Below are 18,584 nucleotides of genomic sequence, written 5' to 3' on the forward strand. Positions count from 1 at the left end.
CGGCGGGTGGGCTCGGGCCGCCTGAAACCCCCCTCCGCGGAGCTCGAGCCCGCGGGGGCTCCGCTCTCCCCGCAGCCCGGTGCGGGGGCCGCCGCCCCCCTGCCCCGCGGGAGGCCCGGCGGTCCCAGCCGCTCCCCCTCAGGGCCGCTCGGTCCTCTCTATGGTGCAGGCCGGCGTCGCTCGGCGACGCGCCCTCTCTCGCTCTGTCGCCCGGCGGGCGGGATGTGGCGGCTGCTGCTGGGCCGCGGCCTGGGCCGCTGCTGGCCGCCCCCCGCCCGCCCCGCCTGCGCCGCCGAGCCGCCCGACGGCCGCGGCCCCAGCCCCGAGCGGTGAGTGCGGCCTGCCTGGCCCCGGGGCCCGCAGCGAGAGCGGGGCGGGGGGGTCCCCCTGCCCTCAGGGCGCTGCTGGGGGCGGAGGGGTGGGGGCTGAGGGCTGACTTCTGGCTTCACGGCGTTGGTGTTTTCTGGTTGCTTTCAGAGCGCACGCTTGTCAGGATGGACGGCCCCGGGGTGGCCGGGAGCGAGGAGGAAGGCAGCAGCCCCTGCCCGGCCTGGTGCCCCGTTACTCCGTGCTGGAGGCAGTCACCTGGGTGAGGAGCGGCGGGCAGGGCCGGGTGTCCCTGGCCGGGAGGGATGTCTCCAGGAGGCTTTGGGGGTGGGAAAGGGGATGGAGGGGAGCCGTGGTGGGAGGGATCCTCGAAAGAGAGCTGCGGACAAGCTGCCGGGTGGAAACGGGACAGAAGGAGGGAGCAGCGGGGCTGTTTTCCTTGACTTGTGTCTCCTTTTCTTCAGGGAGCGCTCGGTGCGCTGCTTCTGCAGGTGGTAAGACAGATCTCGTGGCTGAGGTCGCTGCCGGACGCCAGGAGAGAGCACAGGTCTCTGTGGCTTTCTTCGTTGCCCTCGCAGCAGACAGGTTAGCAGCTCTGGCTTGTGAGAAAGGGCTGTGGGAGGGCCCGGCTGTCCCGCGGGATTGCCGCCTCGTGATATGTTAACTAAGACTGGAAGAGAGCTGTTGCAAGAAGCTGACAACCAGCTCTCAAGCTCTCTGGGGAGAGTGAGAGCTGGTATCTGTCAGGGGAATCTCGCTGTTTCTTAACGAGTTGATGCAATCCCACTTTGCATCCCACATGCCCTTACCTTTGTTTTCCCTTCTGGACCCTGCTCCATGAACTTTCCTCCTGCTTGGCTTTGTGGTCAGAGCAGAGAAGGGCGCTACGTAAATATACAGTCCAGTGTTGTCTCCTAAAGCAGACACTGCTTTTGTGCTCTATATTTCAGTGGTGACTGAAGCCTCAACCAGCTGCCCTGGTGTGCAGCTGGGGTCCCATTTCCTGCAGAAAGCAAGTCCGGAGGTGGTACCAGAGAATTCATCCTCAGGCATCCCCTCAGGGGAAGGAGAGAGCCAGCCCTGGACAGCAGTAGGTATGTGCAACGTGCTGTGGGGCAGGATACTTGTGGCAGAAAGACTTCTGAGTCTGAGTTTCCCCAAGGCAAAGCTAGGAGCCAAGAAGGGTATATCCATTTATTGACACTTGAGGACATAGGTTAGAGTGGAAAGACAAGAATTTCAGAGAGATGAATCAGGAGTCCAGAGACAGAGGGAAAAAATCTCCTGGAGGCAGGGAGGAGCCTGTGCTGTAACTGCAGGTGACATGGGCTTTACCAATACTGGTCTGCCTTAGCGACCTGATTACAGCATCCAGTTTCTGTTCTTTTATTGTGGACAGATGTTTGCAGCCAGAAGGATTCAGGATAGTACTGCACGATTGATTTGGGAGACTTGTGTACATGGTGGGAAACTAAAGGAATTATTTTCTTCCTGGAAGATGAGGATGTATTTCTGAGCGCTTATGCTGTAGGTAAGACAGTGGAAGGAAGTATAAAAGACATTCTTATTAAAATGAGTTTTATAAAAATAGTAGAATATACTCCAAAAAAATTGAAGTCTTACCCAGGAAAGCATGTCCTACACATTAAGTTTAAAGTCATGTCAAGGAAGATCAGATGAGGCCTACAATAGGCCTACTCACTAGATGTATAAACACTAGTAACAGCTCCAGGAAAATTCTTAGAAGCAGGAAGCCGGCTGGAGCAAGTAGAAAGGGGACATGTGATTGTGGTGTCGGAGAAGAATGTAAAAAAGCCAGCCCACAGATGTTGGCTAGATAATGTAAGGTGTTGCAGAAAAGGTCAGAGGGGTTCCCCATTCTTTGCTTTCTTCCAGATTTTTGGCTTTCTTCAGTGCTGGTTTAAGCTACTGCCCATCACTGCTTATCAAACCCATCTCCTGCCAGAGGTTACCATTCCCATCAGTTGGCAAATGGAGCATTTTGTTTCCATGTCTCCTAATTAGCTCCAGGAAAACAGCCAGGTTAATTTACCTAAACTGCCAATTAGACTGTTTAACCCATCTGCTTTTGCCTGGAGCATATTAAGAAGCACTCAGACACACTGCCTCACTGGCAGATTACTGGACATGGACCTCTGGGAGAAGTGGTAGGGAATAAGTGGAGACAGTGATGCCTTCAGCTGGCACAGCTGAACATTCAGGAGTGAACATGTGCCTGTGTCTGACAAACAGTTTCCTACAGAGAGTCAATAGGAAGAGCTTTTAGGCAAACTGATAAATTCAGCCGTGACAAGTCACTAAGGCCACGTGCTCTTTGTTCGGATGTTCTGCAGAAGCTATGAAGTCACTGAGCCTCTAATGACGATATGTAATCCAGTGCTTAAATCTGCTGTATGACCAGAAGAATGAACATTGACAAAATGGACGTTGGCTTTTAGAAAGGGGGAGTTGTTTGAGCTGCAAAACTGCCAAAAAGGTAATTCTAAGTTGATAGAAACTGTGTTATAGAATAGAGATATTAGATACCTGGATGAGTGTGCTACATCAAAGAATCAAAGGTCTTGAAAGGATTTAGGAAGCCATTTTTCGGGCCAACTTGCTCCATTGCAGAAACTTAAGAGAGCTGTAAATCTATTAAGAGTTCTTTGGAGAAGTCAACAGGCATGTGGAGCAAGATTATCCAGCTTTTAGCTTTCTGAAAATCTTTCAGCCAGGACCTAAAACAAAGCTATCTGGAGAAATAAAGCTGATGTGAGGGAAGATGGAGGGGCTACTCTTGGGCTAGTAACTCCTTGAAGTACAAGAAATAGTTTTCACAATGGAGAGCCATTACTGGTGGATTCCCTTAAGTCCTTTGTTGAAACCTGTTCTGTTCTGCACAGTCAGCAGTGATTTGGAAAAAAGAGGTGACGAGTGAGGTGACAGAAGAAGCAAATGATACAAAATTATTCAGGACAGTCAAATCTAAAAGTCACAACAAAAGATTGCACAAAAACTAAAACCAGGGTAATCCCAAGGTAGGTTAAATTGGTAGACACGGGGGAATGTAACTGTAAATACACATACAGAATGAGGAGTGTCAAATTAATAATTATATTGCAGAGGGAACACTTAAAGTCACCATGGGTATGTTTTTGATAAGGTTAAGTCAGTGCTCAGCAGCAGTGAGGCCAATTAAATGTTAATTATTGTAAGGGAAGGAACTGACTATGAGAGAGTATCGTAATTTTGTGTAAGTCTATGATGCAGCCACATCTTGAACACTTAGGGAAAAGACACTCTGTCTTAAAAACAATAACAAAAATGGCATAGAAAAGGATGACAAGGAGACAATTACATACAAATAGAGACTGATGCTTCAGCTTAAAAAAGAAGTGGCAGAGGGTGTGCTAGTGCTCTGCGAAACTAAAAGTGTTGAGGGAAGGTGAATAGGGGCAATATTTTTCATAATACACATATTAATAGGCAGCACAGAAATGGTCAGGTAGCAAGTTTGAAAAAAAGCAAAAGACAGTATATGTTTGGCTAGTGCACAGGTAAATTGTGGAACTCATTGCTACAGGCCAGAAGTATAAATGGGTTCCAAGAAGTGATTAGGTAAAATTACACATTCAAATTAGACTTAATTGGTCCAGCCATAACCTCCTGCTCAGAAGATCACGGAACAGCTGATTGCTGGAAAGTTCTGCCAGGAAAAGTGTGACTTTATAATCCCTGTTCCTTACCCTTTCTGCCCAAGCATCTACAACTGTCCGTTGTCAAGAGATAATGTATGTCAGAAATAATTTGATTTTGCTCAATACATAAGTCCTCAGGTTACATTCTTGCATTATGCTGTGCATCCATTTTGTGGGAATATATTGAGAAAAGTCAGGGAGAAGAGATTCAGTAATTTTTACTGAAGAGTCTGAAAAAATGCCTAGTTTTGTAATATGAGAAGTCCTGTGAATCTTTCCATGGAAAGTTTTAAAGTGAAGCTTGGTCATGCCTTGGTAATACCTTTCTCTCAGAGTATGTTTTGCTTTCTACAGAAAAAGCTGCCTCAGGTTTAGGATTTTTTTTTTTCTGGTGTGTAGCTACTGAAAGAGAATGAGGCTGGCTAAATCAGAGTGCAGCAAGAAGCTGGGGAGAGCAGAAGGAAGAGAAGGACAGACACCTGGCAGATGATGCAGGGAAATCTGGTAGCAAAGTCTTGCCATTAGAGAACAGACCTCCAGAACTTGGAGTGGAGCAGAATGTACCTTCGCTTCTCCAGTTTGCTGTTGCCAGCAATGGCAAAGGACCTTCTAGAGAGAATTCCATGTCCTCACCCTTTCTTTCAGTGTTTCAGTTAATTTCCAGACTTGCTGGTCTACATGTACAATGACAATCTGCTATTGTTGTCAGCTACTTTGTTACCTCAAGTGGCAAAGATCTTTGTGATCGATCCAAACATCCCAGCTTTGCAGATGAGCCATTCCAGTTTTAACATAACACAATATGATGGAATCTATTACTTTTAGTGTGTTTAAAAAGAAAACTTTAGGAAATTAATTTAAAAGTTGCTTTAAATAACATTCTGGATATTACTATGAGCAAGTCCTTAGCTGCATGATTGCATCCTATTTTTTTCATGCAATTCATGCCTCACTCGAAGCTTTTTTGCCGAAAGTTAAAGGCACATAGTGAACGAGCGGGTGATTACAGCCAGCCTCAGTGTTATAGCAGCTGAATGCTGCCCTGGGGAGTTGTATTTTACCCCTGGCAGAACTGTAAAATTCGTTATTTCAATTCTGAGATTACAGACATTTCAAAAGTGTGTTTTCATTTCAAAGCACAATGAAACCAATTGGAAACACTAAAATTTTCCATGAGGCAGAAATCCTGGATTTTGTCCAGCTCTTGTTGTGAATTCATTCTTGTGAAGTGTTTGGATGTTTTGGGATGAGCAATCTAGACTGTCTATGAGAAGATTATTAATTCCTCATTTCGAGATAGCTTTGAGCAACGTTTGATTAGTACAGGATGAACAGTGGGGACACACCAAATAGTTATTAGCTGCTGAATATGTGAGCATTGGGCATCCAGTACACTAAAAGCTTCAAGATTGCATGGAAAAAAGGATGCATAGTCAAGTTACATCACAGCACATGTTTGAAGAAGTAGAAATAAAGTGCACAGAAAATTCCAGCTGTGGTATTCCCAGCTTTTTTTGTGTGCTTTGAACATACAACCTTAAGAATAATTTAACGTGGTTCTGTGTGTGCAGTATAGCAATGAATTTGTTCAAAGCCTAGTTCCTATGAAGTTCTGCTGAAGTTTGACCATTCTTTGGGAAATAAGAAACAAACAGTTGGGCTGAACTTGTGTTAAGTAGTGTCAGGTTGAAGGTTAATCTAAGCTGGTTGTCTCATTCTGCTAAGTGGGATGGGATTCTTTGCTGCCGGGGGGTGCTTTTATTTCTCTGTTTACTGCTGAAACTAGGCGATATGTTTAGATTGTGTGCCTGGTATTGAGACAGCTGCTCTGAAACAGGCGAGTCGTAAAAAATCATGATCTCCATGGAGAGATTTGATTTGAGGCTTGCCTGGCCTCAAAGGTAAGTTCCAAGAGAATTCAATAGTCTAGTTTTTCAGGAGATGGGACTGGGTGTCAGGATCAATTGGTCCCTGTGTTCTCTTCCAAATGACTCCCCAGGAGTGGTGTGCTTCCCGGGAGTGGTAACTCTTATCTGGTGAGATAACTGGGATTTGTGTGAGGAGGGGTTTCCAGTGGTAGAGGGACATGAGACAGTTCTGCAGGCTGATAGAATTCAGAATTGGTTTCTTGTTATTTTTCATGGGGTAATGGTTGGTTTGTTGCTGTAAACAGCATGTTTTCTCAGTAAACGACAAATCTCTGATTTAGGAGTAGATGTCTATGTGAAATGTAAAGTTTCTTGAAAGCATGAATGTACTGATGTTTAAACAAGTAGTTGGGAGAATTTTTAATGCAGACAATGTTTTTCTTCATGGGATTTGCTGTTGTATGTATGACAAAAAACCAAATTACATCATGAGGGAGATACCTGAATGAGAGATAGAGTCTTACAGTGAGAAAGATCACATAATTTTATGCCTGATCTGAAAATAAATGTAAAACATAACTAATAAATTTACAGATTATATTACTTTTGGTGGAATGATGAATAGAAATCATGTTTGCCATGGCGATCTTCCTTGTTGGGTGCGTGGGGCTTGTTCAGATAAAATACATTTTAATACAGCCAGAGGGGAATTGTTTATCTGGGAATAACGAGGCTGCAGCTGGAACATAGGCCACAGCTTCATGCGCATTGTAAGGCAGTACAGGCACTGCAAGAAGCAATCCTGCCTGTTGCACACTCATTTCTGCCGCTGCACCGGCACAAGTGCTTGTGTAGCCATACAGTGCAGGAATCAAGGAATCGGGCCCCTGAAAGGACTGGGTTTTTTACTCTTACTAGCTTCCTGCTATACAGCCACACAGCTTGAGAGGGGGACAGGGAGATATGGGGAGGGCACCAGGGAGATATGGGGAGGGCACAGCTACTTCTTGTGTTAGCAGCACTGGCTTGAAGTGATCCAGGTTTCAGCACCTGGTGCTAGGTGCCCGGTGGGATCCAGCTGCTTATGGTGATTCAGGTTAAAAATAATTGGCCTCGGTCAGCCCTCGCCTGTTCGTCCTCTTTGCTGGAGGTCACTGTCCTCTTAGAGTAGCTGGCGTAAATGCCTGTGTAATCGCTTCTAGCACAGTTCTGTCAGGAGCAAGGTGGCTTAGCTTTTGCTGTAGATATTTTCATTAGATAATTCTGGTTGAAACTGGTCGGATAGTGGCTGAACACATGGTAGTGCTAGCATATCTAAGAGGGCAGTGATGAGCAAGTGGGGCATGTTGGGGTGATAACCTAAGCCTGCATCCGATGCAGCCAGAATAACATGTCTCATGATCCCCTTGCAGAAGCAGAACTGTACCCTGGACACAAATTACGTGGAAAAGGAGCTAGGAGCTAGCAAGCACCTAGCACGAAATCTCAGTGTGATGCCCTGGGCAATGGGAATAGGAGCACAGTTCTGATATATGCAAACTAGGCGGTTACAAATTCAAATAAGGAGGCAATTTTACCCTTCCTGTGACACTGGTGAGAGGGTCTGCACTTCAATAACAATGTTGAAAATTCAGGAATAGTGGCAAAAAGTCATAAAGTTAATCATCTCGGGCAGAAAAGTACTTCAGCTGAAAGACATGAACAGCGCAGTCTGTTTAGAATCACAGACAAGAATCAAGAGGGGTTGATTAGTTGTATCAGGACTTTCAAAAGGAGAATAGGCTTTTTAGTAAAAAGAAAAAAGCCTAGAAGAGCCAGTGCCTGGGAGCAGAAACCAGTTGTATTTTAATTTAAAGTGAAGCACAGAGGTTTAAAGCAGCGATTACAAGTTGCTGGAATAAACTCTCAGGAAAAGTGGGAGATACTCTACCTTCAAATCAAGATGGCAACCTTTCTGGAGGAGGTGCGTTAGCCAGCTGCAGATTACAGGACTGTATTCATGTGGCACTTGGTTGCTTTTGATACAAAGGTTAGATTGGTTGGTGTTCCTTCTGTTCTTAATATCCCTGACTGGGTGGGTGATCAGTCCTCTAGGAAAGAGCTGTGGCGTAGAGAGGATGGGAAGAGGAGGAAGAGGTGAAGATACAGCATTGCTTAACTCTGCTTTTTTTGTTCTTTTTTTTTAATATAGGGGAGTTCCAGATCCCTGAGAGCTCCAACTTGGGGCCAGTTCTCCGCAGCGCAAAGGTACACTTTCATTTTTCGCACCCTCCATATGTACCTGAGGTCCTTTCCCTTGCCTGAGCAATCCACTCACACACAAGACTGTTTTCTGCCCTGCACAGCTGGAGGCCAGGAGAAAGAGAGATGTGGTATGTTACCCTCTGCTTTAGCCAGAGCAAAGTTCAGGAACTACAAACTGGTATCCCCGTCCTTTAAGGTGTCTGTGGAACAGGGGTGCTAGCAAAGAAGTACTGAAAGAAAATGGAAAAAAAAAAAACCAAAACAAACGAAACAAAGAAAACCACTATCCCATAGCACCAGTCTGTTCTTGTGTATTTGCATTTTGATGCAATCTTTCACTAGGTGATTACGTGCTGTTGCTATTTCGGTTTTTACCAGACAACCCATGACTGCAGAAGGTGGTGTCACTGCTCCTAAAGCTGCAAATCAGGACTGGGTCTTTTCTGTTATAGAGGAAGACACTGGGCTTGAAGAGGATGCATCAGCTTGAGAGTCACAAGGCTGTAAATTATATTACGGTTCTTGTGATTAAGCCTGCTACTTCCTTGCAGTTCACAGTCTTAGGTGCAGACAATTCCCTATTTTAAAAATCAGTCGGCTGAGCAATTGCTCAAGGACACTGTGAACAGAGTGGAGGTAAATTCAGTATTTAACAGAGTGGGTTCCTCGCTTTGACATGGCAGTGCCCTCTGCTCCCCCACCAGAAAGGCATTTGCTTGTTCTGCTGAGGGGTTGAGCGCCAAGCTCCCAGTCCTGAGAGGTGCCGCTTCTGCAGGGCTGTAGAAAGAGCCTGTAGCTCCCTCGTAGGTCGTGGGGCAGGTCTCAGGAGAGGAGGGGAGTTGGTCCATGACTTGTCCTCTTGTGAGCAGCTCTGAGTGCTGGCTGAGCGGTAAAACTGTTGGGTGGCAAGGGGCATTTTTGCTGCGTGACTTCCCCGAGTGCAGAGGCATCGTGTGCAGTGTGCACTGCTGCCACTCGATGGCACTAAATTTGTACGCAAGCTGGGAAGCTAAAGCTGCAGGCCAGGCTAATCCTCCTACCACCTCCCAGAGCTGTCGTAAAGTAAAAAATACTGTTCATTACTGAGAAAGAAAAGACATTGTCTCTGCTGCGCAGGATGTTATTAGGAGTGTGCAGGGTTCGGTAAGCTGTCAGTGTGGGCTCAGCTTGAATTGTGTAAAGCGTATGCAAATATGTCAGTGCACGTTTGGCAGAGACTGTTTGTGCTGGTGACATATGTGGGAGGGTAAACGAGGGCTAACGTTACTTTTGAAGGGGGGAGTTATGAGTGATATTCAGGTATTTGCTAAATTCTGAAAGGTCTGATGATGTCCAAGAGGCTACACCAAGCTCCCTGGCCAGGCAAGCAATGTCCATACAGCTTCCCTAACTAAATGGCTGTGTAGGATAGGGAGACTTTTTTGCGGACACATGACGCCAGATTACATCACCTTCTTGATAACTATAGTACAGTATGACTGTTTCTCACTGCTCGGTTTTCAGGAAAGAATCTCCTGTAGGGTTTGCATGTTTTTGCTGTCTTAATAGCTTTCTTCTTTAACTCTTCAGGGTGACCCAGCTCAGCAAGAGCATTTAGAGGAAGCTGCTTTCCAATTGCAGCAGATTTTCCGGATTGACATTTCCATTGCATTGAATATCCTCGGTAATGTGGACTTGGATTTGTTTTGTCCTTAAACCACACGTTTCTCTTTTTGGAGGACCTCCAAATTGTTGCAGGTCTTGTGTGAAGGCAGAGATGACATATACCCAAGCTGAAGCCTCCTTTCAGCAATTTCAACTGTGCTTTGAGAGATTTATTGCCCTTTGTCCCATCCTGCCACCTGATTTATATCAGCATATTTAAATCCAGGCTTGGTTGAAGCCTGCACTGTTGTCCTGACATCTATAGTTGGAAATTAAGCCACCTCTGTCTTTTTTGCAACAGAAGCTGTCATATCCTTGTATACTTTTTCATTGTCTGAGATCTCAGTCTTCCTGGCAAGCTGAAAAAGCAATTGCAGAATTGCAACTCTAAGAAGAGCTGAAGGAAGATGCAATGATCTAAGAAGAAAGTCCTTGCCCTGTATACACCGCTAGTTGCAGCACTAAAAAAGCGAGCTGCTTCTGTGCGAACCATACGTTGTGTTAGCCCATGATCCTTCTTTGCAATGAGACTAGAAAAATTCCTAAAATGCAGTGTTGCCATTTTTCCAATGGAAACTTTGGTCCTGTGGAGTGAGGGTTGGTGAGCCAGCTGAAAGTGGACCGGAGCACTTGGCATGGGCCACAGAAGGCCCAGTAGCTGTGGGGGAGGTTGCTGCATTTGAGGCCGCATTCTGTCCCTTTTCTTTTCCCCTGTTTTTATGTTGTGCTCTTTTCAGGGATTGAAAGTATGAGAGCGGGCCATTACAGGATAGCCTATACCTGCTTCAAACTGGCAGCAGATCGAGGCTACAGCAAAGCCCAGTTCAATGTGGGTCTGTGTTACGAGCATGGCAGAGGCACGGAAAAAGACTTGGAAAAGGTATCCACAGCTTGTAGGGTTGTATATATGCAGCACAGACCAGGAGAGTGGTCTTTGTTGCGTGTACAGGTGCTTTTCTCCTTTTGCATGGGTGTGACAGTCTCTGAAGTCCCATTAGAAAATGCTGGAAATAATATAAACTGCAGATTTGCAGTGCTGGCTTCAGTGTCACAGATCCCTTCAGATGTGCTCCTGAAATCCCCTTTCTGATAGCTTCTGAGGTCTTCTCATAGGTACACGGGCTGTGTCACTAGCACCCAGGAGAGTACCAAGGAGAAACCTGTCATGTTACTGTATTTAAAACACCACTGCACATCCAAGAGCTTCTTTACATCTTGAGCCGTCCAGTTTGGGTACCTTAACTACAGCCTGCCACCTAGTGCACGCTGGCTGTAGTCAGCATCTTCTGTAGCTGGGAGGATTTGCAAAGACGGCTTGTTTCGAGTAATTGTGCAGATCCCTGTTGGCACAGAGTAAGCTTTGGTATTGTTGGCCCAGTGCCACCCCCTTCAACACCGGGAGTTTTGACTAGAGAAGGCAGGGTGGTTAGAGGCTTCTTTTATAGTTGCAGTCCACTGTCTCACTTAATCTCCTGTTCTTCAGCGAGGAGGTATGGGAGAGCTGCTGGGGTAAGCATGCGCGGCATATGATAGATCTAGACAGAGAGGTTAAGCTTGTTCTGGCCAGAGGGGAGTCATGTCATGTTTGAGGGCATGCATTACCTGAATCACACAAGTGTGTTTCTCTTTTTCCAGGCAGCTTTTTATTACTACCACGCAGCCAGCAGCTGTCACCCCATGGCACAGTACCGCTACGCTAGATACCTCTTACACCATAGGCCTGAAAATGAATGGGACAGGCATCAGAAGGCAGTGACTTTCCTGGAGGAAGCAGCAATGGCTGGGGTTACAGAGGTTAGTGTCTACAGCATGGGAATTCATAGGAGAGAGCCAGCAGAGAACCCTGTTTAAAGGATTTGAACCACAAAACATCCCAGAAAGCAGCACCTTTGGGATGGAAGCAAAATTCTTCCTACATATTTATACTCTTGATATTATATGGGAGACAGCCCTGCCTGCACATGGGAGGCAGCTAGGTACCCACTGTTCAGCAGTGTTGGTTGTCTGGTTTGCTGTTGGGCTTTTTAATGTGGCTCTTAGATTAGACACCTAGATTAGACCATTGGCTTAGGAAGACTGACCTACAGTTGAAAATGTAGCTCTGTGTTTCATCTCCTCTCAATTCCAAGAGTACAGGTGGCTTTGGTGGAGGAAGTTCCATGAGATGCTTGAAGTAAGAACAGATCCTCATATTGTATCTGTGACTTTTCAAGATGATTCATCCACATGGATCTGTGTACCTTGCCCTCTTTCCCACTCTTTAGGAGATGCATTTAGGCATGTGCCATCTTGTGTTGCGAATGCCAGTCGCTCTGGCAGTGACTGTATCTCAGGGAGCATGCTGTTCCAGGAACTGCATCTGCTGTATCTTATGGACAGCTCACGAGTAGGAGCCGTTCTCTGGCTCTGACTTCCACAGTGCAGTTTGAAATGATATTCTGAGTCTTAAGGTGTTAGTATGGTGATGTTAACTGTACCTATAGTGGAGTTTTATAGATCAAATGTGATTTTTTATGTTTACCATGTCAGAATGATTTTTCCTAGGACAACCCCCACTTCTCTCAACAGGCACTGCAGCAAGCAGGGTACTTAGCACACTTGTCTTGCCGCAGTAACCCCAGCATTAGAGCAACTTGCAAAATCAGTAGAAGAACTGGAGTAATTAAGGGGGGAAATCCTGGCTGATTGGTATGGTATGGTTTTGTTGCAGGCACAGGCTTATCTTGGAGTGTTCTACATGAGGGGGCTGCAACCTAAGGAAAAGAGAGGTCTGAAGTACCTGCTGCTGGCAGCAAAGAACGGCGTAAGTAAGCCCTTTGCAGGCTATGATTGTTCTCAGTTTGGGATCATTGCAGGTTACAGGTGGCAGATTTCAGGGCTTCCTGGAAATGGGAGCGAGTGTCGGGACTTTACCACACAGTCTGAAAGGACAGAGTGGAGCCTTGGTGCATCTTGGAGACAAATTGGGTCCTGTGGCACAGACCCTACAAAACATGAACGTAGAAACAGCCTTATTGGGTTGGAGTAGTTCTTACAGCACCAGTGCTTATATTCATCTAGCATAATTTTACAGGTTTCCTGTTATGGAGCATCTATACCCTCTTCAGTCAAACTCTTTCACTACTGTATCATTTTGAGAGTTTTTTTGTGTCTATCTTGAATCTGTTCTTCAAAATTGGCCCATTATTTCTTGCCTTCTATAGAGAGGATGAAAAGACTATTGCTGTTTCTTTGCAGGGACCTTTAATGTACTTAAATACTTGAATCCCCATTCAGCCTTCCCCCATTGTTTGAGTTCATCCTCACACATCACGTTGTCCAGATCCCCAACAATTTTCTTGCTTACTGTTGAACTTTCTCCAAGTGACCCAGGCTTACTTTTTTTGAAGGGCAGTGCCACAATCTCGACACAGTAGTGCTCCTGAATCTTTACCAGCACTTAGAGAAGTAGAAGTATGTCATCCCATGTCTTGCAGCCAGGTTTCTGCATCCCACAGTTCTGTTATTTTACAGCACTCTGACATTGTTCCCTCGTTTTCAGCTTGCACTGCATTGTAATAGCTAGTTTTTTCTGAAGAACTTGTTCATTTTAACTTCAGTTCCCGCAGCTTTTGTGTAATGGAAAATAATGAATAGCTATTCCCTCTTCTTCTGGCTAATATTTCTGATTCTGTCGCCCTTTAGCATGTCCTCTCTAAGTCATTTCTTTTGCAGGCTGCAGAGCGCTAGTTTGGTTTGTCTCTCCATGCAGTCAAGGTGTTCGATTTTGCTTGTCAGTCTTCTCTCTATTTTTCTAATTCTCCTTTGACCATTTTAAGATGCTCAGACTAAAACTGGACTCAAGATGGAGGTATGCCAGGGATCTGACATAATGAGGTCCTCTGCTTTGTTCTGTATTTCCTTCCAATAATTCCTAATATTGTTTGCCCTTTTGCCTGCCACTGAGCAGTGACTTGGTGGTTTAGGGAACTATCACAGTGACTCACAAATTTATTTCTATAAGGACTACTTTGCATTTTTCAACACAAAGTTTCCTCTGTGATTGTTGCCCACTCTTAGTCCTGCAAGATCTTCTCTAATGTGTTTTTTACAGTAAATTTGATCACTCTGAATGACACTACATCACTTGCAAACTTTACCACTTCAGTCTTCACCCACTTTTAAGAATGCAGACACTGTCAGATCACTGGTGAGACTAGACCTGACTAGCCCCAGCAGCTCAGACATCGTGTTCATGATAGTTGATACAGTATTTCATCCCAGATCTGCTAAAGATCTCTCATAAGCTGTATCATCAACTCCTTTCTTCCAGCCTGATGTTGGATGCATATGCTGCACAATATAACAACAAATTATCTCATTAAATAGATGATTGTCATTTACTGAATGCCTAGTAAGCCCTTAACAACAGAAAATCTAGCAGGTAACTACAGGTCCCAGGGGTACCCCCTGGTAGATCAGTGTTTTGCATGTTTTGGTCACAGCCATAACAGTTCTCAGAACCCAATCATCTTTCCCCATCTCTGCTTCCCAATGGATGCTGGCTGCCAACGTACCACAGTCTCATCTTTGGTGGCAGGCTTGTGCATAGGCTCCCTGGGATGTAAACCCATGCATTCTGCTGGGAGAAGGGCTCTTTTCCCATTACCCTGGATTATGAATTTATGTTTAGCTGGTTGAAAGAATACTGGATACGGGTGAAGCAAGGATGGCACCATTTAGCTACAACTCCAAGAAAGGGAAAACGCGCACAAAAAATCATGGGTTCAGTGTTTTCTCTCTCAGGTTGTTGCTCTGTGCTAGAGCCAAGGGGGGAACTCTGACAAGTGTTCTTCCAAATACAACGATGCTCCAAAGAACTGCGTTTTACTTTGGTTACCACTTTTTATCCTCCCTTATTTTATGCGTGCAACCATAGAATATAAAAAACATATTAAAGAGTGTTGTTGGACAGCTGAGTCTGACCTTCAGATTTCAAAGTATATTGCAGTCACTTATGCCATGCTAATTTGGGGATCTCTCCACCTTGTGGTCTTGTCTTTGCGGTGTTCGTCATATAAGAGACGGCTAGTGGAATAGTTGCTACTTACTTAACCCTGTCTCTTGTCACATCTAAGTGCCAATCCTTCAACATGTTTATCTCATCTCTAAAGAAGTTTATTGCTGTCATAAACTGAGACCTGCAACATTTTGCAAAGCACCCACTCATTGAGTTCTTCGCTTTCCTCTACCAGCTACATCCCAGACAGCAACACTTGCAATATGTTCTTCTCTCATGGCTTTATTAAAACTTGCTACTTACTTCCTTTTTTCTTTTTCTTTTTCTTCTTTTCTTTTTTTGCGAAGCCTTGTTTAAATCATGTTTCTGGCAGTCATACTCTTCAAGTTATGTTGCTGGCTTTTTTTCTGAAAAAGGTCTGCATGACCACTAGCCCATGTGGTCTTTTCAATGTCTTCAGGATGTCATCTTGCTTTCTTGCTATCTGAGAGACCCTTTTCCTCCTATTGGATCTCAAAGATAAAGTGCACAGCCAATATGCAAACATGTCACGGGTTTGGATTTGGCTTCACTGACCCATCTGCAGTGACATCCTCTGCTTTCTAGTTCATTCTCAACAGTTACGTATGTCTGAGTAGTTAGGTGCTTTTTCTCTAGCACTTATTTGCTTGACTTCTTTTCTGCTGCTTGAGATTTCTGCTGGAATATCATTAGGTGGGGCTGAGCAAGATAGTGGTGTGCTGTCGTGTTGAAGGCCTGGTGGCTGCCAAGGGTAATCTTCCAACCCTTGGCAGCAAGTACCTCTGTGGCATTTGTTATGTTTTTAAAAGAGTTCTGCATGAACTGTAGTAGGGCAGTCCACAGGGCGTGCTCAGAGTTTGGGTGTGATCAGGATATGGGTGCAGTCAAGGCTGCCGAAGTCCTCTTAGCTCTGACCCCTGAGACAATCGGGATGCTCTGCGGAGACAGCAGTTCCTTTGTTCCCGTGACGCAGACCTGGATGTTGAAGGGAAATCAGTGAATTTAATTGGAAAAGGATACAAAGGAGCAGAGTCAGAGATAGCTGGTAAGAAATTCTGCTTCACTGTGTGCTCAGAGAAGGGACTAAATTCCTGAAGATATGGTCTGAGGGACCCAAGATAGAGCAGTAAACTTTAAAGAAGGTGTTGAAGACTCTCTGTTCTCCTTTCATGTGCTGTCGTCACTTCTCCATCATGCGGGGCTGATTGCTGTGCTTCCTCCTGTGGCTAGGATGCCCAAAGCAGGTATCACGTGGGCGTTTGCTATGAGAAGGGCCTTGGAGTGCAGCAGAACGTGGCAGAAGCAATGAGACACTACCGACAGTCAGCTGCTGCGGGGAACAGGAACGCTCAGGAGAGACTGCGAGTGCTAGAAGAGGAGGTGGAAGGTACCGTGGGCAGCGGGGGAATAGGATGTGTGGGACTGCATGGGGTAGTGACCCCATAAAAGCAGGGCTCGTATTGCCAGAGGAAAGGTAGCACAGAGCCGTGGCAAGAAGTTGTCCTTTTTACTAAAGGGAACGCTTTTCTTTCTCAGTTCTTTCCTCTCCTTACCAGCTAGTTCCAGTCAAGCTGAAGTGGACAAGCCGTTCCTATAGTATGATGCATCATTAATATCTTTTGTTTTAATGTACTTTCAGATGTGCGAACAAGGCATCCGTTCCCTTCTGGAATAAGAGCCTCTTCCTCTAGCCCCTGTTTCTGGGCTATTGAGCGTGTGCCTGCAGGCCTCCATGCCACCCAGGCAAGACAATCTGCCCTCACCCTGCCCCACTCTTGGAGTGCAGACGGACTCCACATGATGATGCTCGGCAGTGCAGGATGGAGCCGTGCCCTTGGAAGCAGGGCAGCGACACTAGAACTGCAGTGCTTGGAGCCCCACCACTGCTGTTACTAGAGCAGTCGGTAAGTGAAACAAGCAGGCAGAAGGGAAGGCAGCCCTTCTTAGTCCGTGTGGAGCTGGAAGCAGGGTAGCAGTGAGTGGAAAGAGAAAGCTTTCTGTTACTGGAGCAGGAGCCATTTTTAAATACTGGGGTTTTGAGAATAAACCTTGTCGTATCTCCTATGCCACCATGTCATCTGGCCCTCTACCTTCCAATACGAGGACCTTTCTTATGCTCCTACATTTCCGTATAGAGCTACGTATAGACTTCCACCATGCCACAGTGATAGGATTTGGGGCTACAATTCCAGTAGCCCTGCACATCTTGCACATGGTCCCCCCGTGAAGTTTACAAGCCACCGTATGGCGATGTTGGCAGCTAACTGTGATGGGCCTGTCCTGCACCCTCTGAGGCAATTTGATCTCACTTCAAGGCTAGCTGTTCCCACAGTGGTTCTGCTACCAGCACAATCTGGGCTTGTCTCTACATTGCCATTGTGGCAGTTTAATCCACTTTCAAACCTGTGCAAGCAAGAGAGTGAATTCTGATTAATAGGGCACAGGTTTTTGTGGGATATGGCTTATGGATCCACCTGAACTGATGAAAGTAACAGCTGTCCTCAGCCATCCTGCACCATTGCCAGTGTCCTTCGGTCCCCAGTGATTGTTCCTTCAGCTCTGGCAGCGAGCTGCTCCCATGGGTGCACCCCCTTTGAGTCACGATGAGCAAGGTTTGCTTCAAAATTTATATTGTACACATCTGCTAAGCATGCCAGTTCATTTTCACTGGAGAGGATAAGGGACGCTCCCAGTGGGCAGTAACCACTGTCAGGCAGACAGCGGCAAGCAGCTGGTATGATAATTTCTTCCACTGGGGCAGCTGAATCCAGAAAAAGATTTTTGTCCACACCAGTTTAAACTGGTTCAAGTGCATCTGTAGAAACTGTCCAGCTTCCTGTAGCCACAGTGCTCTGGTGCTTTGTGTAGATCAGGCTCTGAAAAACAAAGGCAATGGCCCCATCCTGAACTTGCTGTGGTCTCCATTCAGCAAGGGAGGGGCACAGCCAGAGCTCAACACATCTGATTGATTGTTCTTCTAGTCTGGTCTCTCTTTCTGCTCAGACCAAACTTTCTTAGACCATTTCCTTTATCAAACAGGATACAATTAGCAGGAAATTCCTCGGGTGGATTTCCTATTCTGTAATAATCCACAGCATGCTTACGCATTGGTCAGGACAGGACGGGGATAAGGGTTGGGGGGGTTGAAAGCAGTTTGCAGAATCAGGAAATTGAACGAAGAGAGAGGCATTTGTCTCCTTTTTCATCTGCTTATTGTAATGTGTTTTTGTGTAAAGATTGTCCTTTGACAGGCACATCAAAGTAACTTTCCAGAGGAAGATGTGAGGTTGTGCCGTGTGTTTGTCCTCTGTGCGTGTTCCCAAGATGCAGAGGAATTCTGTAGGGCTGCATCTCCTCTCAGTCACAGATATGCCTCCCTCATGGTTTGCACAGCTGCATCTCAGTTAGAATTTGGCTCATTGTCATTGTTTTGGTGCAAGAGCCTGTTTTGTTTGTGAAACAAAACAGCAAGATACTTCTATTATCAGCGTGGCAGTATAAGCAGGCTGGGGCAAACCCATCAGTGTAGTTTATTGTCAGAGATGGGGTCGTTTGTAAAGCACTTTGGAGACTCTAAATACAACAGTGGATATTTTGGATATTAAAAAAGTCTGCCTGGGGAAATGTTAACTTTGTTGCTTTTGTCATTTGGTCCCAAGAGCAACAGAAAGGGACAGCTTTCTCATTTACTCTGCTTTAAATTATCTGTATGATTGTCTGCTGCTGTGGCTTGTGTGTGTACACACTAAAAGCAGGGCACTGTCACCTCTACGTGCATGGAAA

General features: G+C 45.8%; 1 protein-coding gene across 2 annotated transcripts in view; it reads left to right on the forward strand.

The window, feature by feature from the left end:
• The window catches only part of DELE1 (DAP3 binding cell death enhancer 1), a 22,606-nt gene continuing 4,022 nt past the window's right edge, over positions 1–18,584 (forward strand). For both annotated transcript variants that reach the window (XR_011322408.1, XM_069772376.1), the window contains exons 1-11: positions 1–329; positions 478–589; positions 792–912; positions 1,278–1,421; positions 8,085–8,140; positions 9,707–9,800; positions 10,519–10,661; positions 11,417–11,575; positions 12,492–12,584; positions 16,032–16,188; positions 16,441–16,705. Coding sequence is in view for 1 of the 2 variants with exons in the window: in XM_069772376.1 (XP_069628477.1) it covers positions 223–329; positions 478–589; positions 792–912; positions 1,278–1,421; positions 8,085–8,140; positions 9,707–9,800; positions 10,519–10,661; positions 11,417–11,575; positions 12,492–12,584; positions 16,032–16,188; positions 16,441–16,697 (1,443 nt within the window). In the remaining variant the exon portion in view is untranslated. The remainder of the gene's footprint in view (positions 330–477; positions 590–791; positions 913–1,277; positions 1,422–8,084; positions 8,141–9,706; positions 9,801–10,518; positions 10,662–11,416; positions 11,576–12,491; positions 12,585–16,031; positions 16,189–16,440; positions 16,706–18,584) is intronic.

The sequence above is a fragment of the Haliaeetus albicilla genome, chromosome 27 (assembly GCF_947461875.1).
Source record: "Haliaeetus albicilla chromosome 27, bHalAlb1.1, whole genome shotgun sequence".
Lineage (NCBI taxonomy): Eukaryota > Metazoa > Chordata > Aves > Accipitriformes > Accipitridae > Haliaeetus > Haliaeetus albicilla.